This window comes from Mustela lutreola, chromosome 15 (assembly GCF_030435805.1).
Source record: "Mustela lutreola isolate mMusLut2 chromosome 15, mMusLut2.pri, whole genome shotgun sequence".
NCBI classification, from domain to species: domain Eukaryota; kingdom Metazoa; phylum Chordata; class Mammalia; order Carnivora; family Mustelidae; genus Mustela; species Mustela lutreola.
Genome location: NC_081304.1, coordinates 47,810,647 through 47,837,087, shown reverse-complemented (window position 1 = coordinate 47,837,087; position 26,441 = coordinate 47,810,647). Strand labels below are relative to the sequence as shown.

Sequence of the window (26,441 nt, the reverse complement as noted above, 5' to 3'; positions counted from 1 at the left end):
CTCGTAACCCGAGGCAGAGGGAGGAGTCACCTGAAAGGGCAGCAGCGGGCTCCGGAGGAGCGCAGGGTGGAATTACGAATTCGCCCTCTCCAACCCCCGCCTCCGCACATTTCACTGTAACGACCCACATCCTCCTTTGTCCTCGCGAGGCCCCCAGCCCCCCACTCCACGCGGCCTCCAGCTCCTCGCACTGTGTGCTGCCCCTCGGGGTCCTCGCTCCTAGCCCCCGGGGGTCTGCGGACCGCGACGGTTGGCGGGGGCGTCCCTGGTGTCGGGGCACGGCCTCCCCTTCCCCCTCCCCGACCGCGTGCGCAGGTGGGACGGTCCCAGGCCGCGCGGGGCGGGGCCAGGGCCCCCAGCCCACCGCCGCCTTCCCGGCACCACTGCCCGAGCCAGCATGGAGCCCCCATCCGCCGCCACCGCAGCCGCTGCCGCTACTGTCGCCGCCACCACAGTCGCCGCCGCCATCGCCCCTCGGAACAGCGCCCAGCCGCCCGACGTCCCAGGCTGGCGCGTCTGCCTGCGGGGCCTGCGGGGCGCTCTGCCGCCCGACGTGCGACGCGAGGCGGCCGCGCTGGTGGCGCTCGCGGGCCCCGTGGTGAGTGCACGGCCCCGTGGCCCCGCGCCCCCCACCCCCGACGGCGGCCCAGCCCGGGCGCAGCGCAGCGCCTGCTGCTGGCGCTCCCGGAGCCTCCCCCGCGGCTTGGCGTCACTCTCGCGCTCCCCTTCCTTTTCCCTCGGCAGTTCCTGGCGCAGCTGATGATCTTCCTCATTAGCGTCGTCAGCTCCATCTTCTGCGGGCATCTGGGCAGAGTCGAGCTGGACGCCGTCACGCTCGCGGTGTCGGTAGGTGTCCGTCCTCCCTCGCCTCTGTCCTTCGGGGTCGACCCTGTGGTGGAGCCTCGGAACTGGCGTTGTCTGACGGCGGAGGTCTTCCCTTGCCCCGTCGGACCTTGACCCTGGGGTTCCTGTCTTCGCTTTGTCCGTAGGTTTGAAAGAAGGTCGTGTCCAGGCGTGCGCGCGTATTGGTAACCCTCCCGCCAGGGATCAAAGGGAGTTGGTGGCAATGATAGAAATCGTGCTGGGGAAACGTACAGAACTGCTCCCCCACTCCCACCCCCGGTTACAAAATCTAATCAAATAACTTAGAGGTAATGTAGGTTGTCTGCCATTGGTTCGAATTACACAGCTCGCAATGGGCGCAGTATTTCACACTCGTCCTATAGTGGCTCCCTGTGGGCCGTGGGTTGAAATGGCACCTCCTTCGAGGTCTTTTGTCCCTGGGTTTTTGTTAGTGATGTAATGGAAAGGGGCCTCGCTCTTGCCTTTCATCCAGGCTTTCAGGGAAAGTGAAGAATCCTTCCAAAGGGTGACGGCAAGGTGGACTCCCAGTCTTAGAAAATGTCTCCTTCGCTCCCACTGAAAGTGGGTCTCTGCGGGCGGGACCACCGAAGTTTCTCTGTGGCTTTATGGCTGGGATGACCTCACTGTGTGGAATGAGTCGTTTTATTTACAGGTCTGTCATTGAGGGAACTAATTCACATGAAGGGATATTTCCTCTTCCTTTCCAAGTTTACGTGGGGCTTCTAGAAAGAGCCAAGAAAGCAGAGAAGCTTTATAGACTGGTTGTTAACTATGTCCCCTGGAGAGGATGAACTTGACCCCTACCCCCATAGGTCACTGTGGCCCCTGAGACACCTTGAACTCCTGGTAATTCTGTTGGCTGTGAACAGATATTAATACTGGGTTGTTACTGGGAACTTGGAGGGACACTTTCTGTCTGTTTCTCCATGGGGCCCACAGTGGGGGGAGTAGGGTTCTACCTTCCAGCTTCCAAACTTTTCTTTCCCAGTGTCTTTTCTTAAAGACTTATTTTAATTAATTTTTTTTACTGAGCTGTCATAATCGACATACAGGTGTATAATGTATTAGTTCGTTATGTGTATATAGTACGAAATAATCACCCTTCTAAGTTTAGTTACATCTGTCACTAAACATAAGACTTTTTTCCACATGATGAAATCTTCCAAGATTTAGTAACTTTCAAACGTGCAATACATATTATTAACTATAGCCACTATGCTGTACACTGTATCCCCACATTTACATATTTTGTCACTGGACCCTTATGCCCTTTGACTGCCTTTACCCAGCTCCTCGGCCCCCAGCCCACCCCCCAGTCTCTCATAATCCCCAGTCTGCCCTTTGTATCTATGTGTTTAGTTTTCTTTAGTTAAGATTTCACATATAAGTGAGATTCTATAGCATTTGTCTTTGAGTGGCTTATTTCACTTGGCATAATGCCCTCAGGGTTCATCCATGTTATGACAAAAGGCAAGATTTTTTTCTTTTTTATGGCTGAGTTATACTGTGCATCGGAGCTCGCACACGTGGGTGTGGACCACATTTTCTTTATTTGTGTATCCATCAGGGGACACTTGGGTCGTTTCCTTATCTTGGCTTAGGAATAAGCAGTGAACATGGGGGGGGGCAGATATCTTTTTGAGTTAGTGTTTTTGTTTCCTTTGGTTAAATACCCAGAATTTGGGGGCGCCTGGGTGGCTCAGTGGGTTAAAGCCTCTGCTTTCGGCTCAGGTCATGATCCCAGGGTCCTGGGATCGAGCCCTGCATCGGGCTCCCTGCTTGGTGGGGAGCCTGCTTCCTCTCTCTCTGCCTGTCTCTCTGCCTACTTGTGATCTCTGTCTGTCAAGTAAGTAAATAAAAACTTTAAAAAAAAGAAAACAACCCAGAAGTGGGATTGTGGGATAGTATGGAAGTTCTGTTTTTAAGTTTTCGAGGATCCTTCCTACTGTCTTCCCAGGTGGCTGCACCAGTTGGCGTCCCCTACCATAGTTCACAAGGATTTCCCATCTTCTCCAACACTTGTTATTTTCTGTCCCAGACTCTCACAGATGTGCTGTGGTAGTTCCTCGTGGTTTTTAATTTGCATTTTCTTGAGGATGAGTGATGTTGAGCATCTTTTCTAGCATTCGTTGTCCCTTCGTATGTCTTTGGAGAAATTTGTATTCAGATCCTCTGCCCAGTTTCTAATCAGGTTGTTTGGGGTTCTTTTGCTGTTGAGCTGGATGTGTTCTTCGTCTCTTTCGAGATGAGCTCTTTACCAGATACACGATTTGCAGATATTTTCTCCCATTCGGTAGGTTGGCTTTGCATTTTGTTGGTGGTTTCCTTTACGGGGTAGAGGCTTTTGAGTGTGGTGTAGTCCCACTGGCTTGTTTTGGCTTTTATTGCCTTTGTTTTTGGTATGAAATCCAAAAAATCATTACCAGGACCAATGTCAAAGAGCTTACTGCCTATGTTTTCATCAAGCTCTCTGATGGCTTCAGGTCTTGCTTTCAGGCCCTTAATCCATTTGGAGTTATTTTTTTGTGTATAGTGTAAGTCCCATTCTTTGGCCTGTGGCTGTCCAGCTTTCCCAATACCCTTTATCGAATAGACTGTCTTTTTGCAATACCCGTGTCTGAACATTACGTCCAGGTACAACATCTTCTACTTTTCCTTGTCAGGATATCCACTGGCCAGAACCGGGTCTCTTCAGTGTTCAGCAAACACTCCAGCACCTGGGCGCTCATCTCCTTGGATGTGGGGTGGGCCCAGTGTCCCTCCATCTCACTGGCTTCCAGGGTCCCCCAGATCTACTCCAGGGCTCACACAGTACACATTTTGTCCCACAGCATAGACCCCCTGTAGATGTTTTAAACTTTACTTTCCTGTTGGCAACGTTTTATCCTTGTGCCGTCAGTTCCCCACACCTACCTGCCTTTGACCTCGTGGGCTCTTCCCATGCTGTGGTCCCTCCATCTTCTCTCCCTCCCAGGTTTGTGGGCCGGTCAGTCCATGCCTGACACCCCCTCGTCTGCCCGTCAACACCAGATCACCATTACTCCCCTCTTCAAGACCACCTGTGTTCCAGAACCATCCTTCCTCTTCCATTTCTTCTCTTTACTTGGTCCCTCTGCACTAGGATAAATGTATCCAGGTCTCTCCCTTTCTGTAAAACCACCTCCAGCCCCCGTCCGCTTGCCAAGCCCCCTGTCCAGCCTCTAGCCACTTCTGCTCTTTGCCAGAAAGTCTTAGGTCTTTATTTCCTTTTCTGCCCTTTGCGGGGTGGCCTGTATTTCTCCACTACTCTGTTTCATGTGCCCTAATGTTGCCCGTGACATCCCGTTCTGCCTTCTCCGGGGGCCTCGCCCTAACCGGGCCTCCCTGCCACCCCTGGCCTCCTCTCTGCTTCCTCTGCTGACTCTCCTCGGATCTCCTGCCACCCTCTGACAGGTGTACCTCTGTCTCTTCCCCTCCTTCCTCCACTTTATTGATGCCTCTCAGATTTGTGTCTCCCTCCCTGACCAACGTGCCCCCTCCCGTGTCTAACCGGCTCGGGATCCGTCGGCTTGAATATGCCAGGACCCCCTCACACTCAGAAAATGTGTGAAGCTCGAGTGACCATCTTCCCCGGGAGTACCTAGACCCTCCCCTCTGTTTTTTTTTTTAAAGATTTTATTTACTTATTTGACAGAGAGAGAGAGATCACAAGTAGGCAGAGAGGCAGGCAGAGAGAGAGGGAGAAGCAGGCTCCCTGCTTAGCAGAGAGCCCCACTCAGGGCTCGATCCCAGGACCCTGGGATTATGACCTGAGCCGAAGAAGGCAGAGGCTTAACACACTGAGCCACCCAGGTGCCCCTGTCCTGAATTTCTTAAAATGACTCCTCATCTTCTGTTTCCTGCTATCACTGTCCTGGCCTGGTCTGCACACTACCTGCCAGCCCTGGGCTGCCCCTCCTCTGGATCTGACTCCCATCTCATCCTCCTCCAGTCCCAGCTGTTAAAAAAAAAAAAAAAAAATCAAAGCACCTCCTGGCTTAACCCCTTCATTGCTCCTGGCACCAGGCAGTGAAATCCAGGCACGGGGCATCCTGCCTATGGGTGCCCACTGCATTCTGCGACTTGCGTGGGAGGCTGGGGCGTATGCTTCTAGATGTGACTTTGGGGCATCTGCAGAAAGCTTTCCTGGAAGCCCCAGGTAGGGCCTGTCCTTCTGGGGCTCTGCCACGTTCTATGTCCTAGCATGCCCTCCTGTCGACTGGGCGGCTCATGTTAAGCTTTGCTGAGCCTGGTGCCTGGCTCAGATCTGGCCCAAGTGGGTATTTCAGAGAAGGACATAGCTCCGGGGAACTGTGAGCTGGGCTTCTCCTGGGCATGTCCTGGGCATGACCTTCCCAGCGCTATTCTTTCACACTTTTCCATCCCGAAGCACCTGATGATAAGAGCATAAGAAGAGTTCTTACGTTTTGAAGAAAAAATTCATAGGTACAGGGTGAATAGAAACCTGAAATTCGGGACCCCTAGATGGCTCAGTGGGTTAAAGTCTCTGCCTTCGGCTCAGGTCAAGATCCCAGGGTCCTAGGATCGAGCCCGCAATCAGGCTCTCTGCTCAGTGGGGAGCCTGCTTCCCTTCCTCTCTCTCTGCCTGCTTCTCTGCCTGCTTGTGATCTCTGCCTGTCAAATAAATAAATAAAATCTAAAAGAAAAGAAAAGAAAAGAAACCTGAAATTCAGGTAATAGGCCTGAAAAGGGTATATGGGAAGGTTGGTGTATTCCAAAAAGAGGAATTTCTGTAGCTAAGGTTCAAGGTCAAGGGGTCTGTGCCTGTCCTTCCTTAAGCAATGGGTGGTTAGACTATGTTTTTGACCAGCTGTTAAGCTATAACTAATTGCTAAGAAGACAGCAGGCCCAGTATCAAAATATTCATCAGAGGCGCCTGGTGGGTCTGTCACTAAGCGTCTGCCTTTGGCTCAGGTCTTGATCCCAGGGTCTTGGGATCGAGCCCCACATTGGGCTCCCTGCTTGGTGGGAAACCTGCTCCTCCCTCTCCCACTTTCTCTGCTTGTGCTCCTTCTTTCACTATCTCTCTCTGTCAAATAAATAAAATCTTAAAAAAAAACCCACAACTATTCATGAAAGCTGGACACATTAAAAAATGTTCTGCCTTACGAAAAATTGTCGGTGGAATGAGAGGATTTATCAAAGTGTGTTTTTAAAAAAATTTATTTTTAAAATGTTTTATTTATTTATTTGAGAGGGAGAGAGAGAGGGAGAGAGAGAGAAAGCACAACTAGGAGGAAGGGCAAGGAAGAAGCAGGCTCCCAGCTGAGCAGAGACCCTAATGCGGGGCTCGATCCCAGAATCCTGTGATGGTGACCTGGGCCAAAGGCAGAGGCTTAAATGACCAAGCCACCCAGGTGCCCCAAAGTGCTTGTTTTTTAAAATAAAAGAACATTAAAAAAAATTTTTTTTAAAAAGTAATCTCTCCCCCTTACGTGAGGCTCAAACTCACGACTCCCAAGACCAAGAGTCCCATACTCTACCAGCTGAGCCAGCCAGGCGCCCCCTGGGAACATTTATTTATACCTTATCTTGCTTCCTGAAAAGTTTGAGTTGGTTTATAAAAATACTTCCAAGACAGAAGGATAAATAAATAGCTGGTAGGATAGGGTCAAAGAAACATGCATAGAAAAAGACTCAGCTGGGATTGATCAGCACCCAAGAAGGTACAAATCGTACTCTGGACTCCCGCCCTGGTAGTTTCCAGAAATTCCCAGCATGCCCAAGATGTTACAGAGCCCTGTACTCGGGGGAAGGATGGCCTTTCTGATATCGAGTCAGAGGAATGTCTCTCAGCTCCTTTGGTAAAGTGGAAGACGGTGTCCTGGATAGCTTGTCACGGAGATACAGAGCAAGTCTGGAACCCGCTGAGCATACAGGTGGTCACTGTATGGGGAGGGGGTGACATCAGAACTTAGGGTTAGCAGCCCTTGATGGGAGTCAGGGCAGACTCTGACAAGGACCCTGACCTGGGGAGAGACTCGGAGCCCTCCAGGAAGAGGGATAGGGAGGCTTCGCTGTCTTTTCCTGGAAGGCCGAGGAGTGTTTGGTGTTTTAAACCTTGACGCTGCCCTGGACTGGCAGGCAGAGCACAGGGTGTCTTGGTGTGGGCGTCTCCTGCTGTGCCCTGGACCAGGGCCCAGGAACTTGCTCTGTGTGTGGCCTGTCACCGACTCCCTGGGGGGCTGGAGTCTGTGACCTTGGTCAGTCAAGAAATTAACTCACAGGGGGTCGACCTCCCTGCTAAAGGTGAGACGGGAGATAAAAACGAGGGCCTCCAGCTCCCCTCTACCCCCCACCGGCCACTGCAAAACAGCATGTTGGGCTGTGCCCTCCATTGTCAGGGGCCCAGGCTGAGGCCGAAGCCAGTGGGTGACCCAGAACGAGTCCCTGTGCCTCACAAAGGGATTAAAGCCCGGGACCAGCCTTCCCGGCCTCAGGCCACCACCTGGATGGCTGCAGCTTTCTGGAACTTGTGGCAAGCTCGTGGCACCTGCTCAGGACAGGTTTGCCTCGCACATCGAGGACCAGAGTCCTTGCTGTCAGCTGCGGATCACAACCTCACTTCTTCACAGAGATGTCGCAACGGGCACTGTGTGGAGAAAACTTAGTTGGTAAGACACCCTGGTCGACATGAAGGGATTGTGGTCCTCTCGTCAGAGGGTGCATTTCTGTTTACAGTTGACAGTCAGCCGTTCGACCTGAAGGAGAAAGCCTTATGCTTGCTCTTCGAAGATATTCATTCCTTGGTGTGGGGGGAGCCACTGTCCCCGTTGGTCCCTGGGGTGCTGGCCCAAGCTCCATGTTGTTCCTTGCAGGTGGTGAATGTCATTGGGATTTCCGTGGGAACTGGCTTGGCCTCCGCTTGCGACACTCTGATGTCTCAGGTGAGGACCCGTTTTGGTCGATTACCTTTCCTGTGGGAGACCATGTAGGGGACTGTCTCCTCTGTGGCTTTTACTTGTCAAATACGATGCTGCTGGTGACTGGATATAAGGAGAGTCAGCTTCCTTTTGTGCTCAGGTGGGGCTTTCCTTTTTCTTTCCTGTTATGATCTCTCCTACCCTAAAACTGCCCTCCCTCGCCCGGTGCTGAAGACTCACGTGTCCATCTCCTGCTCCCATCTGTCTCCTGAGGTCCAGGCTTGAAAGTTGGTCACAGTCCAGACATCTCAAACTCAGCTCGACCAGAACTAAACTCATCAGACTTTCCCACCTGAACTGTTTCTCTCACAAGAATACACTGTCCTCCACTCAAGTCAGAATCCTTTATCTCCCATCTCCGTATGTTAGCAGAGAATCTGTTCATTTCTCTCCGTCCTCACTGGCTGTCATGGGATTGGGAATTCTGGTTGGGTGTGCTAGCATAATCAAAGGAGAGTCATATTCTGGTCCAGGCCTTTCAATGCTGGGTCTGTCTTCCATCTCATCCACCTACTTTTTTGTTTTTTAAGATTTTATTTATTTATTTGACAGAGTGAGATCACAAGTAGGCAGAAAGGCAGGGACAGAGAGAGAGGAGGAAGCAGGCTCCTTGCCGAACAGAGAGCCTGATGCAGGACTTGATCCCAGGACCCTGAGATCATGACCTGAGCCGAAGGCAGAGGCTTAACCCACTGAGCCACCCAGGCGCCCTCACCTGCCTACTTTAGAAGCATAGTGGTTTCCTCTATAGGATCCCAGATGCTTGGGGAGAGAGCCTTTATCCCATTCAGTCTTGGAATCCCTAAGTTCAGCCTTGTGCTTTCTATACCCTGGAAGTTTGTTGAATGAGTGACAGGAAGGCAGGGAAGCAGACAGAGATGGGTAGATGCTGTGGACAGATGGTTGGGTAGATGGATGGACAGTTGGATAGATGTTTGGGTGGTTGGTAGATGAATGAGTGAATAGATGGGTGGTGGATAGATGGGTGGGTGGATGTATGACGAATGGGTCCTGCCTTCAAACCCAATGCCTGGGAGAGTGAGGACAGGGTTGTGTCCCAAGGAGGGAGCAGCACTGGGCATATGTGGTGTCTCCTGAGCTGTTGTGCAACTCCGCGGCCATTTGTGCATGAAGGTGTCCTGAGATGGTTTCTATGGGCTAAGCCAGACATGGCTCTAAAGGAATTAATGCAATTTAAGTTCAAGTTAGCTCTGGATTGGCATGGTGTAGGATGTGAATTTTTATTTTAAGCTAGTTTTTTGTCCTTTTTTTGCACCATTTATTTTTATTCATATTTTAAAAAACAAAGACATCTATGACTTATTTCACCATCTATCAGTATATAATGGGCATTCTTCTGTATTAGTAAATGTATTCCATAATAGCACGTTGTTTCCTGGATTTTTATTTTTTAAAAAGATTTTATTTATTTATTTCACACACAGAGAGAGAGAGATCACAAGTAGGCAGAGAGGCAGGAGAGAGAGGCGGAAGCAAGCTCCCTGCTGAGAAAAGAGCCTGATGTGGGGCTCAATCCCAGGACCCTGAGATCATGACCTGAGCTGAAAGCAGAGGCTTAACCCACTGAGCCACCCAGGTGCCCCTTTCCTGGATTTTAAATAGCCTCTTTATTTTATTTTATTTTTTAAAATATTTATTTATTTGAGAGAGAGAATGCACAAAAGCAGGGGGGAGGGCAGAGGGAGAAGCAGGCTCCCCACTGAGCAGAGAGCCTGTTTCAGGGCTCGATCCCAGGAGCCTGGGATCATGACCCGAGCCTAAGGCAGACACTTATGACTGAGCCACCCAGGCATCCCTTTATTCTTAGTTTTTAAAGATCTTATTTATTTGACACAGAGAGAGAGCACAAGCTTGGGGGGTGGGCAGCAGAGGGAGAAGCAGGCTCTCCAAGCCTGATGTGGGATTCAATCCCAGGAACCCTGGATCATGATCTGAGCCCAAGGCAGCCGCTCAACCGACTAACCACCCAGACGCCCCTTAAATAGCCTTTTAAAAAGATTGTAAAAAAAAAAAAATTAATAAAAAATAAAATAAAAAGATAGTTAAAGGTCAAGTACATATAGAAACTTCAGATTACCTAGAAAAGTATTTGAACAAGATAGGGGAAAAATCACTAAAATTTAATCTTCTGAGTTCTCTCTATTAACTTTTTGGTGACTGTCCTACAAACACTTCCATCTGTGTACACTCACACATCCACACCATTCTAAAATCTGCATGGTTTTAAACCATGTGTTTTGGAGAACGTGGTATGAAGCAGGTGCACACATTGCCTTTATAATATTCTTTGTCATGTATATTGCTTTTTTAAAAAATTTGTTTCTATTGCTTCTTGTACCGTATTTTTAGGTAGACCACTTTTTGGGTGTGGAAGGAGACAATCATTCTGGTTACTTGAAGGAAAGGGAACATGGGAAAAGCTCCACGAGACCCAGACTCAGCAAGGCCACTGTGAGGTTGCAGCCCCTCGGCCTGGGTCGGGTCTGCTTCTGTCTGGGGCCTGCCCTGTCCTCCCCTGGACGGCTCTCTGCTTCGTGGTCTGGCCACCCAGCAGCTGCTCAGCTCTGGCTTCTCTACCCTCGTCCCTCCTAGACTTCAGCAGGTTATGTCATTTTTCCATCGACTCCGTCTCACTGTGGAGGCCACTGGGGCAGCTGCCGTGCCCCTCCCTGGTCCCAGACACGCAGCTTGCCCTGTGCCTCTCCCAGATTGCTCTCAGCACACCATGGCATTCTTTTTTTTTTTTTTAAGTCAATTTTAAGTTTTTTTTTTTTTAAGATTTTATTTATTTACTTGCCAGAGCGAGAGAGTGCACAAGCAGGCGGAGTGGCAGGCAGAGAGAGGGGGAAGCGGGCTTCCCGCTGAGCAGAGAGCCCAATGTGGGACTCGATCCCAGGACTCTGATCATGACTTGAGCTGAAGGCAGAGGCTTAACTCACTGAGCCACCCACGCGCCCCACACCGTGGCATTCTTTACCATTATGTGTTTCTTCTCTCGAGTCCTTTGGCGGCAAGAACCTAAAACGCGTGGGGATCATCCTTCAGAGAGGAATCCTCATCTTGCTGCTGTGCTGCTTTCCATGCTGGGCCGTCTTCATCAACACGGAGCGCATCCTCCTGCTTTTAAAGCAAGACCCCGAAGTCTCCAGGTCAGCAGCATCACTCATGTCAGAACCCCAGGTTCAGAGTAAGGGGCTGTCCGGTCCTCTTCCTCACGTCCACGTTCCTGGACTCCAACCCTATGGCAAACAGAAGCTGTGATGTGCAGACCATAGGAGAGAGGGCTGGTGGGGGACCATCTGACACGGGTGACGCGGGGTGACACAGGGTAACACAGTGACCTGATGCCATGTCCCGAGTGAAAAGATGTAGGACAAGAATGTGTGTATGTGTGTTTTGTAAACACGCAGAGTACTTCTCTCCTCCCAGAAGCAGAATGGCAACACAGTCTCCTTCCTGTTTTTTTTTTTTCCCTTTTCTTCTTCCCATTTGTTTTACGAGTTGGGGTGTTATTTTTTTTTTAAGCTATAATTCCAGCAAGCTCTGTGGGATCGCCTACAGGGTACATGGGATGCGGGGAGGCACCTCTGCTCTTCTAGAAGACCGTTTGGCCGGCTTCAGTGTGAGATACACCTACGGTCCTGACTCAGTTTCTAAGTATTGCCAAGTTTCCAGTTCATGTTGCTGTGCATTCCTTCTACCTTTTTGGCGAAGAATGAGCTGGGAGGTGTGAAGTCCAGCTTTCCTGCAGCCTGCCTACTGTAGGGTTAATTTGGGTTGTTGGAAAAGTCTCGTAAGAGCGTTAAATTTCCCCATGCAAATTATGTTCAGTTTTAATTTTTATAAAGTACTGCATGGATTCAGTTTGAGGAAGTATGATCAGCAATTGTTTGAATGTTAACCAACACTGCTTGTTGTATATTTCAGGATAGCCCAGATTTATGTGATGATTTTTATTCCTGCTCTTCCTGTAAGTGTCAAGGGTATTTTTAAAAAGCTTTTATTTTTTAAACGTTGACTGATTGATTGATTGGAGTGAGAAAGAGAGAGAGCGAGAGGATGAGTGTGGCGGGGGAGGGACAGACAGAGAAGCAGACTCCCCGCTGAGCAGGGAGCCCAACTCTCGGCTCCATCTCAGGACGCTGGGATCAGGACAGGAGCTGAAGGCGGACACCCAACCGACTGAGCCACCCAGGCGCCCTGCGTTGCACTGTGTGAAGCAGTTAATGAATGTGGTCATGTGTGTGCCTCCGTCCTTTCATTTATATAATGCTATTCCTGTGTCCGTTCTGCAAGTATCTCTTGGACCTGCCATCCCTCCCTTTCTGATTCTCAAAGCTGGTACCATTTTGAGGTCCAGCAGCTTATAGGAAATACCCACATTGATCATGGGAAGAACTTCCCTTCCTTATGCCGTGATTACTCTCGATTGCAAGCTAATCAGGATGTTTCCGGGGCTTCCCTGGGATTTGGGGATATACCCACCCCCACCGTTGGTACCCTCAGAGCCGTTCAGATGTCAAGGCAGTGAGCTATTTTCTGCTTCAGCCAGTTAGAGGTTGACTTGTCTGTTCTGTCAGACAGTCCTTTCTGGAAGATTCCAAACAGTTAGCATGCTAGCATTGACTGGTGTGGCTCTGGTTCTCCGATTTTGTGGTCTTTCATCAAGAGGAAATATCTTCTTGAAAAACAGAACTCACAGGGACTGTTGGATTGACACTTTGATGTTAACCAGGGCATTTCTGGTTTCGTCTTACAGGCAGCCTTCCTCTTCCAGCTGCAGACGAGATATTTGCAAAGCCAGGTACAGGTTCTTTGTCTTTTCTTACTCCACGGTACTGGAAATGTAGAGTGAGTATTCTTAGGGCATTTTCTATGAAAGTAATTCATTTTTTATTTTTTTCCTGGAATTCTACCCAGAGCTCCTTGTTGGGGAGACCTGACGTCTCGTGGATGGATTTTGTCCAGCTCAGGGGAGACATCCGTCTCCATCTGACTGACTCCTGCGCCCACCCCTGGTGTTACTGTGCATTCCGCACCCTCCACCCCTTACCTCTCCCGTGGGCTACCTACCGGCTCTGTGTCTGGGCCCAGGCCTGGCCCTGGTGCCTCAAGAGATTGCAGAGTTCCAAGGGCCACAACCCCAGAAGTGCCCAGGGTTCACGGTGCCCCCAATACACCCAAGGGAGAAGGGACACAGGCAAGACGGGCGAGGGCAGAGGTGACGGGTGACCTCTGGCTCACCACGCCACCCTCCCCGATCCCTCTTTCCTGAGCTGCCTGCTTGCATCTGTGTGACTACTGTGCACTGAAGCCACTCTTTTTTTTTTTAAGATTTTATTTGTCAGAGGGTGAGAACTCACTGAGCATGAGCTGTGGGAGAGGCAGGCCGGCAATGGTCCTGTGCTGTCATTTAAAATGACATAAAAAATCCGTAACTCGGATTGCCCCCCTGTTCAGGAAGACTCCCTCTTCCTCTTGCCCATCTCATCGCTCTCACAGGACTCCTTCCCCGGGAGGCGTGGCAGCTGTTTCCGCACCACACAGTTCCGCCAGAGCAGCGCCTGGCCTACCTCTTAACTCAGTTAGATTGCTCTCTGCCTGCATGGATGGGGACGGCCCACAGGTGGAGGGCTTTTCCCACCTTGCCGATGGCAAGTCCAGGCTGCACCTGGGCGACCGATGGGCTGCAAATCGGAAGCTTCCACGACCCCCTGCTCAGGTTCCACTAATTTAATTAGAGGGACTCATGGAACCGAGGACAAGTTTGCTTACGATCTACCAGTTCATTTTCAGAGGAAATGACAAAGAATGCCGACAGCACCCACCCCGCTGGCAAGGTCTGTGGGAAAGGGGTGCCATCTTCCCAGCACGTCCTTACATTCACCAGCGTGGAAGTTTCCTGAATCGTGTGCTTTTCGGGGAGGCAGGATTGATCATTATGAGAGAGGGGCTGAAACAGTCGAGCTTCTAACCCTGGCTTGGTGTTTCAGGTGACCAGTTCCCATCCGGGAGCCCACTCACAGTCCCCTCATTGTGACAGAGGGCACCCTTGTCACCCAAGACATTCCAAAGGATTTAGGAACTCCGTGTCAAGAACCTGGGTTGAAGACCATATATTAGAACAAAGGACTCCCCTTGGTGCTCTTATCGCTGGGGGAATCACAAGGGATTTAGGAGATCTGTGCTGGGAACTGGGGGGATGAGAGGGGCCAAGACCAGTATATGTGTCTTCCCTTATTTCACGCCACCTGATTAGCTCTTGAAAATGCTATTTGTTTTCTTCTTGGGGATTTTAGGGCATCATCATGCCGCAAGTGATCACTGGGATTGCAGCGAATGTGATCAATGTGGGCATGAACGGCCTCCTACTCTACGCCCTGGACCTCGGGGTTGTGTAAGTAGCGACCCTCTCATTCCCCAAATCCCTAATGCATGCTGGGTGCCGGCTCTAGCCAGGGGCTGGGATATGGGGGAGTGAGGCAGCCTGGGAGGGAGCCCTGACAGGTTTCCCTTAATACGGGGCAGGGGCTGGTGCTCAGGAGGGGCAGCCAGCCCAGGCTTTGGGGAGGGAGTGAGGGGTTTAGTTGGGGGAGATGAGGGAGAATGTTCTGGAAAAAGTGCTGTGTGAACCAGCACCTGCATGTCAGACTGGAGTTAGCCCGAGGAGCCTGTGCAGATGGAGATGGGCACCTAAGCAAAGGCAGGAGTGGGGGCAGAGCACGGTGGGGAATTCTCCTGCTCTCTCTGAGTTGTAAGAAATTGAGCCAGTTCCATCTTTTTTTTTTTTTTTTTTTTTTTTTTTTTTTAAAGATTTTATTTATTTATTTGACAGACAGAGATCACAAGTAGGCAGAGAGGCAGAGAGAGAGAGAGAGGAGGAAGCAGGCTCCCTGCTGAGCAGAGAGCCCGATGCGGGGCTCGATCCCAGGACACCGAGATCATGACCCGAGCCGAAGGCAGCGGCTTAACCACTGAGCCACCCAGGCGCCCCGAGCCAGTTCCATCTTTATGAAGCTCGAGAACATGAGGGTCCCATGGAGGCGCCATGCTGTCGGTCCATCCCTCAGCTAAACCTCCCGGTGTGTGCTGGCCCAGAGCCAGCCTCCCCCGCAGGTGGCAGGTGTGGTCCCACCAGAGCCTGGAGACGCAGCCCTGAGCCCTGGCAGTGTCTGGATGCCTTAGGGCACCGTGTTTCTTCCTAAATGAAAATTGGTTTAGTCGGTCTTGATCGACACTTTAAAAAATGAGGTATATTATGAATGACAAAGAATAAAATGTGATAGAATAGGAAACACGAGAAGGTACAAGCGTATTTTCAGGGGACGTTTGTTCCTGCGTGTGTGTGCATGTGTGTACACATATTGTTGTGGGTACCAGGTAGTGATAGAAAATTTCTTTCCTACTATTACTTGCAGTATGAAATATATATAAAAGCCATTAAATAAAGGAGAGTGGAGAGGTGGGGTATAAGAATAATCAATGAAAAAAGTTTTGTAACATCTTCTTTATGCCAAGAGCTGAAAGAGGCTTTGGCTGGGGATGGGGACGGGGGTGGTGAGTTAGAGTCGACAGGTTTGTGAGCTGGTGACGTCAACCCACGTAAGCAGCTAAGTGGGGGGTCCGGGTTTCCCCTGCAGGTGCACCTTACAGACCCTCTCTTAGAAGTCTCTTGAACAAAATAAATAAAGAAAAATCTTTAAAAAAAAAAAAGTTTCTTGAACAAATCTACAAAGGACAGTTGGGGGGGATAGTTGGGTAAGAGGAGAAGAAGAACCCACGGGAATGGATTAATCGGTGATAAAATTTAAGGATCGGTCAGAAGAGTGAAGTGAAAAAATAGAAAGCAAGCAGCCCCGGGCTCCTTGTGCCAGGATGTGGCATTGTTTTATTCGTGGGATAAAATATCTGTCGAGGATGTTCTAAGGTTATCTTGTAATAGCAAACAAGTTTATTACAATCTTGAGAAATAATACCGCCATGAACCTTAGACCAGTATTTTGAACATAGTAGCTGTGTTTTGATACTCTATGTATCTATGTGTAAGAAGTTATCTGATGGGTTATTTGAAGCTGTGAGGACAAAGGATGGTGACACATGTTTATATGTTCTTTTGTTTTTTGGATGACGATTAGTCACCTTTGGGTCTTCCAAAATTTAGCATTGCTGTAAAGAAAACACGTCTGTCTTAAGTGGGTACTGTATTTAGACCATTAAAAGGTAGCCTACGGGTTCTAGGCTTTTCTTTTCTTTTTTTTTTTAAGATTTAAAAAAGAATTTATTTGATAGACAGAGATCACAAGTAGGCAGAGAGGCAGGCAGAGAGAGAGAGAGGAGGAAGCAGGCTCCCTGCTGAACAGAGAGCCCTATGCGGGGCTCCATCCCAGGACCCTGGGATCATGACCTTAGCCGAAGGCAGAGGCTTAAACCCACTGAGCCACCCAGGCGCCCCCAGGTTCTAGGCTTTTCTAAAGACTGTGATTCTCTAACGGAGCCAAAGCTCATGAGGGGTAGCCTATTTCTTTGTACTTGCATGGAAGGCACTCACAGGGAATGATCACGTTCTCTCCCTCAGAGGATCTGCCTGGGCAAACACCACTTCCCAGTTTCTCCTGTCTGCTCTTCTTTTCCTGTATGTGTGGTGGAAAAAAATTCACGTCGACACCTGGGGAGGTACGAGGACTTTGATTTCTTACATTTTGTTATTTGTTATTCAGAAGGATGTAATTCTGGTTTGGGGAATTGTCCCCCAACTCCGAGAGTTTTTTTTATGTGTGTGGTTTTTTTTTTTTTTTTTTTTTAGTCTTTTGGAAAATTTAAAAATTATAGAAAATATTTAAATTGGTCAAAATATAAAAGTTATAGGTCAATATGAGATTTTTAAAAATTTTATTTTATGTCTGCGAAGGCAGCTTTTGGTCATTAAAAAACCACTGACAGCTGTTTGGTTGTAAGAATCAATACTTAATGAATTAAAATTGCGGATATAAAAGTCCTGACTGTTCTTTGCAACTAATCCTGGTGTAGTAAAGCAGCGCTTGGTTAATGTCTTATCAATGCAAATGAACAGACTGAACTCAAAAAACCGGTTTAACTTACAGGGTAGCTCAATTCCCTTAAATAGTGTAACATGCGTTTGTAAATTTAGTAAAATTGTGGTAAAGCATCTATCACAGAAAACTTGCTGTCTTAACCATTTTAAGTGCTCTTCAGTACGTTCACGACGTTGGGTAAACATCACCACCACGTCTTTCAAAAACATTCCTGTCACCCCAAATAGAAACCTGTACCAGTTAAGCAATAACGCTCCATTTCCCTCCCTCCAGCCCCCGGTAACGCCCAGTCTGCTTCCAGTTGATCTTGTGCCTTGAAACCTTGCTGGACTCTTTCATTACCTCTAGCAGCTTTCTTGTATATTCTTCTGGTGTTTCTACATGCAGGATCACGCCATGTGTGAACAGAGAGCATTTTACTTCTTCTCCCCCCCCAGTTTTGATGCCTTTTATTTCTTTTCTTCATTAATCGATCTGATAGAACTTCCAGGGCAATGCTGAATAGCAAAAGTGAGAATCTTCGTCTTGTTTCTGATTTCAGGGGTAAAGCTTTGGCCATTGATAGGATACATGTGTGATATTCACAGAAGCCCTTCCCAGGTTGAGGAAGTTTCCTTTGTTCCTAGTTTGTTGAGTGTTTTTGTGGATAAAAGGGTGTTGGATTTTTTTTTTTTTCTTGTGTTAACTGAGATGAGCAGTATTTGTTTTTTCCCCCTTTGTTTTATTAATGTGATGTGTTGCACTGATTGGTGTTAATCATCACTTGTGTTTCTTGGATAATCCCATTGGGTCACAGAGTATGATCCTTTAATATGCTGTGGGTGCAGTTTACTAGCATTTTGTCAAGGATTTTACATCCGTATTTATCAGGGATGTTGCTCTGTGATTTTCTTTCCCTGTGTTGTCTTTTTTTTTTTTTAAGGATTTTATTTATTTATCTGATAGAGATCACAAGTAGGCAGAGAGGCAGGCAGAGAGGCAGGCAGAGAGAGAGAAGGGGAAGCAGGTTCTCCTCGCTGAGCAGAGAGCCCAATTCGGAGCTCGATCCCAGGACCCTGAGATCATGACCTGAGCTGAAGGCAGAGGCTTAACCCACTGTGCCACCCAGGAGCCCCAACCTGTGTTGTCTTAATCTGGCCTTCGTATCAAGGTGATGCTGGCCTCACAGAACGAGGCCATGAGTTTGGTAGTGTTACTTACTCTTATTTTTTGGAAGAGTTTGAGAAACTCAAATTTGGTGTCCGTTCTACTTCAGATGTTTGCTTTAATTCACCAGTGAAGCCCTAAGAGTTGGACTTTTCTCTGTTTGGAAATTTTGATCACCTATTCAATCTTTTATTAAAGGTTTGTTGAAGTTTTCTTTCTTTCTTTCTTTTTTTTTTTTTTTTTAAAGATTTTATTTATTTGACAGAGAGACAGAAAGCAAGAGAGGGAACACAAGCAGGGGAAGTGGGCGAGGGAAAAGCAGGCTTCCCACCGAGCAGGGGGCCTGATGCGGGGCTTAATCCCAAGACCCTGGAATCATGACCTGAGCTGAAAGCAGACGCCCAAAACACTGAGCCACCCAGGCACCCTACTGAGGATTTCTATTTCTTTTGGTTCAGTTTAGGTGATTCTCGCGTTTCTAGGAATTTTGTCATGTCATCTAGTTATCTCATTTGTTTCCATATAGTTGTTCCTAGTACTCTCTTATAAACCTTTTTATTAGAGTGAGGTTGGTAGTAATGTCCCCACTATTATATGTGATTTTAGTTATTTAAGTCTTCACCCTTTTTCTCTTGGTCAGTTTACCTAAAGTGTTGTCAGTTTCATGGATCTGGTTTTTTCCTTCCCCCGCGAAGAATCAACTTTTTGTTTCTTCTGTTATTTTTCTGTTCTGTATTTCTTTTTAGCTTTCGGTTCATTTGCTCTTTTTCTGTTTTGAAACTCAATGTGTATAATTAGTTTTATCAATTTGAGAGCTTCTCCCTTTCTTAATGTAGGCATTTACAGCTATAAATTTCCCCTGTAGTGCTCCTTCCCTGCATTTCATCTGACATGTTACATATTTGTTTTCTTTCGTTTCAGAGTATTTGCTGATTTCCTGTTTTTTTTTTTTTTTAAATAATTATTTAGTTGACAGAGAGATAGCAAGAGAGAGAGACCACAAGCAGAAGGAGCAGCAGGCAGAGGGAGGGAGAGAAGCAGGCTCTCTGCTGAGCAGGGAGCCCAATGTAGGGCCCTGGGATCATGACTTGAGCCAAAGGCAGAAGCTTAACTGACTGAGCCACCAGGGAACCCTACCCTGTGCTTTGTTTAAGAAGGTGTTTAATTTTTACGTATATGTGAGTTTTTCAGATTTCCTTCTAGTATTAGTTTCTGTCCTTATTCTGTTGTGATTGGGGAAGATACATTTTATCATTTCAGTATTTTTATTTATTTTTTAAAATTAATTTTTTTTATTTTTAAAAAAATTTCTTATTTTTTATTTTTTAAATATGTGTTTTTAATATATATGTGTATATATATATATATATATATATATATATACATATGTTTCAGTCTTTTAAAATGAATTTAAACTTGTTTTGTGGCCTAACATATGGTTTGTCCTGCAGAATGTCCCGTGTGCACTTGAGAAGAATGTTGCTGGTACGGGGTGGAGTGTTCCGGAGATGTCTGTTAGGGCCAACTGGTGTATAGTATTGTGTTAAGTCCTCTGTTTACTTAATGATCTTCTGTATAGATGTTCCGTTCATTACTGAAAATAATGTGCTGCTGTCTCCAACTGTTTTGTGAAATGGATTCTCCAGTTCTGTCAACGTTTGCTTTATCTTCTGGAGGACTGTGTTGTGTGGTGCGTACATGTATATAATTGTTATATCTTCTTGATGATCCAACTGTTTCATCAATATATAATGTTCTTCTTATGTCTTTTCTAACAGGTTTGACTTAGAGTTATTTTGTTTCCTGTTAGTATAGCCATCCTGGCTCTCTACTGTTTGGATGGGAAATATTTTTCGGTCCTCTTTCTTTCAGCTTATTTGTTGGTTGGTAAGTCACTCTGTCGCTGAAAGTGAGTCTCCCCTTGATAGCACATGGTTAGATCATGTTTTTTAGTGCATTCTGTCCATCTCTGCCTTTTGATTGGAAAATTTAATCCCCTTACATTCCAAGTGATTACTGATAAGGGTGCACTTTCTTTGCCATTTTACTATTTGATTTCTATAGGTCTTATACATGTTTTTCTGTTTCATTTCCTCCCCTACTGCCTTCTTTTGTGTTTAGTTGAGCTGTTGTTGTTGGTTTTGTTTTTTGTTTTTTGGTAGTGAACTGTTTCGATTCCATTCTCATTTCCTTTGTGTAGATTAGATTTTTTTTCTTCATAGTTACCGTGGGATTTTACTTACATACTTAACATAAATTTCTAACAATCCTGTTTGAATTGATACCAGTATAACTTAAGGAGCATCTGAAAATGCTGCTAATGTACACGTCTCTCCTCCACACCTTTCGTTATTGTCATCACTGATTACATCTTCATTCTTGTGTGCCTGGTAATAAACACTCATAATTCTTTTCTGTGCATTTGTCTTTTGAATTATGGAGGCAGTAAAACATGGAGTTACAAACCAAAGATACAATAACCCTGGTTTTTCTCCTTGCCCTTATAGTTACCTTTACTGGAGGGCTTAGTTACCTTTACTGGAGGGCTTTATTTGTTCACACAACTTTGAGTTACTCTCTGGCATCTTTTCATTTCAACCTGAAGGACTCCCTTTAACATTTCTTTTAGGGCAGGTCCAGTGGAAACAAAATTCCTCAGCTTTTGTTTACATGGGTGTATTTTAATTTCTCCCTCATTAAAAAAAAAAAAAAGATTTTATTTATTCATTGGAGAGAGTGAGCATGAGAGAGCATTGCATGGGGGAGGAGGAAGAGGGAGAGGGAGAAAGCCTAACATGGGGCTTGATCCCAGGAGCCCAGAATCACAACCTGAGCTGAAGGCAGATGCTTAACTGACTGAGCCACCCAGGTGCTCTGAATTTCTCTCTCATTTTTTAAGGACATTTTCATCGATACACAAGTCTTGGTTGACAGTTTTTTTCCCCAGCAATTTAGGTATGTCCTTCCACTGCCTTATGGCCTCTGTGGTTTCTTTCTTTTTTTTTTTTTAAAGATGTTATTTATTTATTTGACAGAGAGAAAGATCACAGGTAGGCAGAGAGGCAGACAGAGAGAGGGGGGGGGGAAGCAGGCTCCCCGCTGAGCAGAGAGCCCGATGCGGGGCTCGATCCCAGGACCCTGAGACCATGACCCAAGCCGAAAGCAGAGGCCCAACCCACTGATCCACCCAGGCGCCCCGCCTCTGTGGTTTCTGATGAGAAGTTGGCTGTTAATTTTATTGCAGATTCCATGTATGTGATGAGTCATTTCTCTCCCACTGCCTAAAAAATCTTTTGTCTTTTGGCAGTTTGGTTATAATATGTCTTGCTGTGGATCTCACTGAGTTTATATAACTTGAGCTCCTCAGATGTATATATTCCTATCTTTCTGGTAGCCATTAACCTACCTCCTATCTGTGAATTTGTCTATTCTGAACTTCTCACATTAATGAAACCATACAATATGTGGCCCTTTGTGACTGGTTTATCTCACTGAGCACAAAATTTTCAAGGTTCAGCCATGCTGTAGTGTTTATAGGCACTTCATTTTTTTTTTTTTTTAAAAGATTTTATTTATTTATTTATTTGACAGCAAGACCACAAGTAGGCAGAAAGGCAGCCAGAGAGAGAGGGGGAAGCAGGCTCCCTGCTGAGCAGAGAGCCCAATGCGGGGCTCGATCCCAGGACCCTGAGATCATGACCCAAGCCGAAGGCAGAGTCCTTAACCCACTCAGCCACCCAGGCGCCCCACTTCATTTCTTTTTTTACAGCTGACTAATATTCCATCGTATGGGAATACCGTCCTTTACTTATCACTCCCAACAGCTAATGGATACTTGCTTTCCACTTCTTGGCTATTATGAATAATACTGTCAACATTCATGTACAAGGTTTTGGGTGGATCTATCTCTCAGTTCTTTTGGGTAAATAGCTAGGAGTAGGATTTCTAGGTCATATGATAATTCTATGACTAACCATCTACAGAACTGGCAGATACTTCCAAACTGGGTACATGATTTTACATTCCCATCACAACCTCACCAGCATGGATTTTCCTTTCTTTCTTTCTTTCTTTTTTTTAAATTCCAGGTATCCTATTAGGTAGGAAGAGGGATCTTATGATTTTGACTTTCATTTCCCTGATGGTGGATGATATTGAGTATCTTGTGTTTCTTGACTTGCTTTGCTCTTGTATTTCCTTTTCTCTTTACATTTCTCCAGCTCCCTGTCTGGCCATGAGGACACTTTCTATCACACCATTCCATCAGACACTTTACACATTTATGTAATTCTGTTACCCTGGCTTCCACCTTTCTCACTTGAGTAGACTTTTGCTGAGTAGGTCTTTTGCTGTCTGTTCTGTTAACTGGAACACACACTTCAGTGGTATCTGATTGGATTCTCTATCTTGTGTTTTTTGCCCCGTGGATATAGCATTAAAGTCCCAAATTACCGACTATTTAAAAGTCACAGGAAAGTATAGAGAATAACATAACCCCCATAACTTACAGTACCAGATTTAATAGATGGTAGCAATTTCTTTCTGCTACTTAAAAAATAAAGATTACAGATAGTCTTTGCGTTAGTTAGGATTTCATTCTACTATGCATAACAATTACTTTAAAAAGATTGGAGTTTTATTTTTCTCTCCCCTTTAGGATACTCAGAGGTAGGTGTCTGGGACTGTAACGTCTTCTATAGTGTCACGGTCATGTGCAGGGCCATAAGTGTTGGTTGAACTCCACAGGTGGCCAGTTGGAGGGAGGGCTGGAATCCTACCTGGGCCTCATTCACCATGCGCCCTAGCACAGGACCTCAGCATGGATCTTCTGCCTGAGCTGTATGTCATGGTGTAGTATCCACTCGCAAGGGGCATTAAATAGGTTAATAGAGGTCACTTCGTGGACCACGGTGGCTCCAACATTGCTCTTGGATTCCAGTTAGTAGGAAGGAGGAGGGAGAAGAACAGGACATTCACACTCTCCCTTTAAGTGTGGCAAAACTTCTGGAAAGTTCCCCATACCAATTCTGATTTGCCCTGCAGGCCGGTACCTCTCTGTATGGTCCTAGTAAGTTGCAAGAAATGTGCATGTGACCTCTAAGCTTTTTGGAAGTTTCTTTCTGTGAAGGGTAAGGACACAGATTTAGGTGGGCAAACAGTGGAGACCACCTGGGAACATAACTCAGCTGTGGCTTTTCTGCCTTCACCCCGGATTTTCATTTGTCTTGTGGGATTTCTTGCATGCTCATGCTGGAGAAAGAAGTCCCCTGAAGAAGTTATTTACCATTCTCCTGATGGGTCTAAATCCTTCTTAGATAAGTAACCTGACATTGTGGCATGCTCGCTTTCCATCAGCTGGGTCCCAGTATATTCATACAAATGCTGCAGACTTGAGATCGGAGTTTGCCCACAGTAAGAAAAATACTATATGCACATTTGAAAATGAAACTAAGCTGTTAGAAGTGATAAAAGAAGAGCGAGCTTGGGCCCTTACACCTTAACTCTTTCTTATAATCAGCCTCCTTTCATTTTCCTTTTAACATACATTTATTTATTTATTTATTAAAGTTTTTATTTATTTGAGAGGGAGAAAATGAGAGAGAGCACAAGAGGGGAAATGTCAGAGGGAGATGCAGATTCCCTGCGAGCAGGGAGCCCGATGCACAACTTGGTCTCAGGACTCCAGGATCATGACCTGAGCCAGAGGAAGTCGCTTACCCAACTGAGCCACTCAGGAGCAGCTTTCTTTTCACTTTCCAAAGCAGAAATGAATGGCATCTTAGAGAAGGTCTTAGCATCGTTCTGGCTAGCCTCCACATCCAAATGCTGATGACGTTCAGTCATTTTCTCTTGTCAGATCACAGTTCTTAATCATTTCAGATTCTTTCTGTTTCAAAGTCAAATTATTTCACTGGTTCTATAATAGCTTTGTTGAGTTATATGATACAGATACCTGTATGATATATAATATATAATATATATAACACATATATAATATATATTACAATAACTAATATATATAATCTATAATATACCACATATTATATATATTTAACATATAAAATGGTGTATAGGGGCACCTGGGTAGCTCAGTGGGTTAAAGCCTCTGCTTTCGGCTCAGGTCATGGTCCCAGGGTCCTGGGATCGAGCCCCGCATTGGGCTCTCTGCTCAGCAGGGAGTCAGCTTCCCTTCCTCTCTCTGCCTGCCTCTCTGCCTACCTCTGATCTCTGTGTGTCAGGGTCCTGGGATCGAGCCCCGCATCTTTAAAAAAAAAAAAGAAAGAAAGAAAGAAAGAAAGAAAAATCTCTGTCCTCATCGTGAGTCCCTGGCAACCACTAATCTGCTTTCAGTCTCTGTAGATTTACCTTTTCTGGACCATCATGAATATTTTATGTGGTATGTAAACCATCCGATTATGAGGCAAACTAAGGGCCTCTGCAGAGGTGGCTAATTACCAATGATCAATAAACAAGGTAAGGAAGGTGATCTCACATATCCCGTGTAAAGTGATTCTTAGCTCCTTGCTCAATTTTTGTCTGTTTTTATCCCCCACCACTGCTTAGTTGTTTTTTTTTTTTTTAAAGATTTTATTTATTTATTTGACAGAAATCACAAGTAGGCAGAGAGGCAGGCAGAGGGGTGGGGAAGGCAGTCTTTCCACTGAGCAGAGAGCCCGATGCGGGGCTCGATCCCAGGACCCCGAGATCACTACCTGCAGAAGGCAGAGGCGTAAGCCTGTGAGCCACCCAGGTGCTGCTTGGTTTTAATGATGGAGGGGAAGGGCCATATCTAAATGGGTTTTTATAAACATAAATGCGTATTTGGGACCCTCTGCAGATTCAGCTCATTGTACAAGGTTGGTGGATCCTTTAATAATGTTGGGAGGAGGGGTAGGATTTTGGTATGGACTGATTTACCTGTTGTGAAATTATTAACTATTTAACATCCTTTAATTAATCATTTGTCTAACTATTCCTTCAGTGCTTACATAAGACCCCAAAACTTAGAATTGACAATTTAGACTTCCCAGACATTTAAACATTGGTTGTAAATTTATCACTTTCACACTTTTAATTAAAACCTTAGGTTTAATCTGTCAATCCCATAAATGCTTCAAACCACCTTAAAAACAGTTTTGAGATTATAACAAAATGTTTGGGGGCTGGTGGCTCAGTCGGTTAAGCAGCTGCCTTTGGCTCAGGTCATGATCCCAGGGACCTGGGGCTTCCTGCTCAGCAGGGAGTCTGCTTCTCCCGTCCCCCAAACCCACTTGTGTTCTCTCTCTCTGTCAAATAAATAAAATCTTGGGGCGCCTGGGTGGCTCAGTGGTTTGGGCTGCTGCCTTCGGCTTGGGTCATGATCTCAGGGTCCTGGGATTGAGCCCCGCATTGGGCTCTCTGCTCCGCGGGAAGCCTGCTTCCCTCTCTCTCTCTCTCTCTGCCTGCCTCTCTGCCTACTTGTGATCTGTCTGTCAAATAAATAAATAAAATCTTTAAAAAATAATAATAATAAATAAATAAAATCTTTTTTTTTTAAAAAGATTTTATTTATTTATTTGACAGAGATCACAAGTAGGAGCAGGCTCCCCGCTGAGCAGAGAGCCCGATGGGGGGCTCGATCCCAGGACCCTGGGATCATGACCTGAGCCGAAGGCAGAGGCTTTAACCTACTGAGCCACCCAGGCGCCCCTCAAATAAATAAAATCTTAAAAAAAAAAGATTATATACAACATGTTTAATGATTATAAAACTAATAGGTTTCTCACACTAGACTCATTTACAGAAGTCTTAATTTGAAAAATATGAATTTGTTTTTTTCATTTTCTTTTTTCTCATTCTTACTTCTGCTCTTATTTCTCCTCCAGGAATGATTTTAGTCCACCGGCCTATAGGGCAAAGTGACCTTCTCCGATGGGCTGGGTTTAAGGATGCTGGTGGCAGGCAGTGGTTCGGGGGGTTGACTTGGACTTGTCTTTCTGGATAGTGCCCTGTGTCTGTGACCTGGCATAAGAGCCCTTCCCCTCCCTGTGGGTAGACTTTTCCATTACATCAAGTATTTCCAAAGTACTGTTTATGACCACTCAGATGCGGTTTTTTCCACCCCCCCAAGATACTTGTACTAAGTGTTTTTTTTCCTCCGCTTTGTCATCCAGCCTGATATTTATGTAGCTTCAAAGCCTTGTTCTGACTGTGTTGTCCCCATAGCACAGCCTGAAGCCTCTTTTGCAACTGCTTGCTCTGTATGGGGCCTGTGTGGATCTGGTGGCCCGAAGTCCAAGGCCTTTGGTCAGTCCAGCTCACTGAAACTGAAATTGTTTTCCTTTCTGATCAATTGCCATGGACCAGCACCCCAACAACTTGTGTCCAGAATGTATGAGAGCAACTTGTCCTGTCT

The 26,441-nt window shown here is 46.4% G+C and overlaps 1 protein-coding gene across 4 annotated transcripts in view; it reads left to right on the top strand.

Moving 5' to 3' along the window:
• The first annotated feature begins 257 nt into the window (after positions 1-257).
• LOC131816532 (multidrug and toxin extrusion protein 2-like) overlaps positions 258-26,441 on the top strand; it is a 67,283-nt gene continuing 41,099 nt past the window's right edge. For 3 of the 4 annotated variants that reach the window (XR_009348095.1, XM_059149348.1, XM_059149346.1), the window contains exons 1-8: positions 258-598; positions 745-846; positions 7,722-7,790; positions 10,848-10,996; positions 11,775-11,817; positions 12,607-12,651; positions 14,147-14,244; positions 16,423-16,520. Coding sequence is in view for 3 of the 4 variants with exons in the window: in XM_059149348.1 (XP_059005331.1) it covers positions 398-598; positions 745-846; positions 7,722-7,790; positions 10,848-10,996; positions 11,775-11,817; positions 12,607-12,651; positions 14,147-14,244; positions 16,423-16,520 (805 nt within the window). In the remaining variant the exon portion in view is untranslated. The remainder of the gene's footprint in view (positions 599-744; positions 847-7,721; positions 7,791-10,847; positions 10,997-11,774; positions 11,818-12,606; positions 12,652-14,146; positions 14,245-16,422; positions 16,521-26,441) is intronic. The other variant, XM_059149347.1, reaches the window with a different exon arrangement.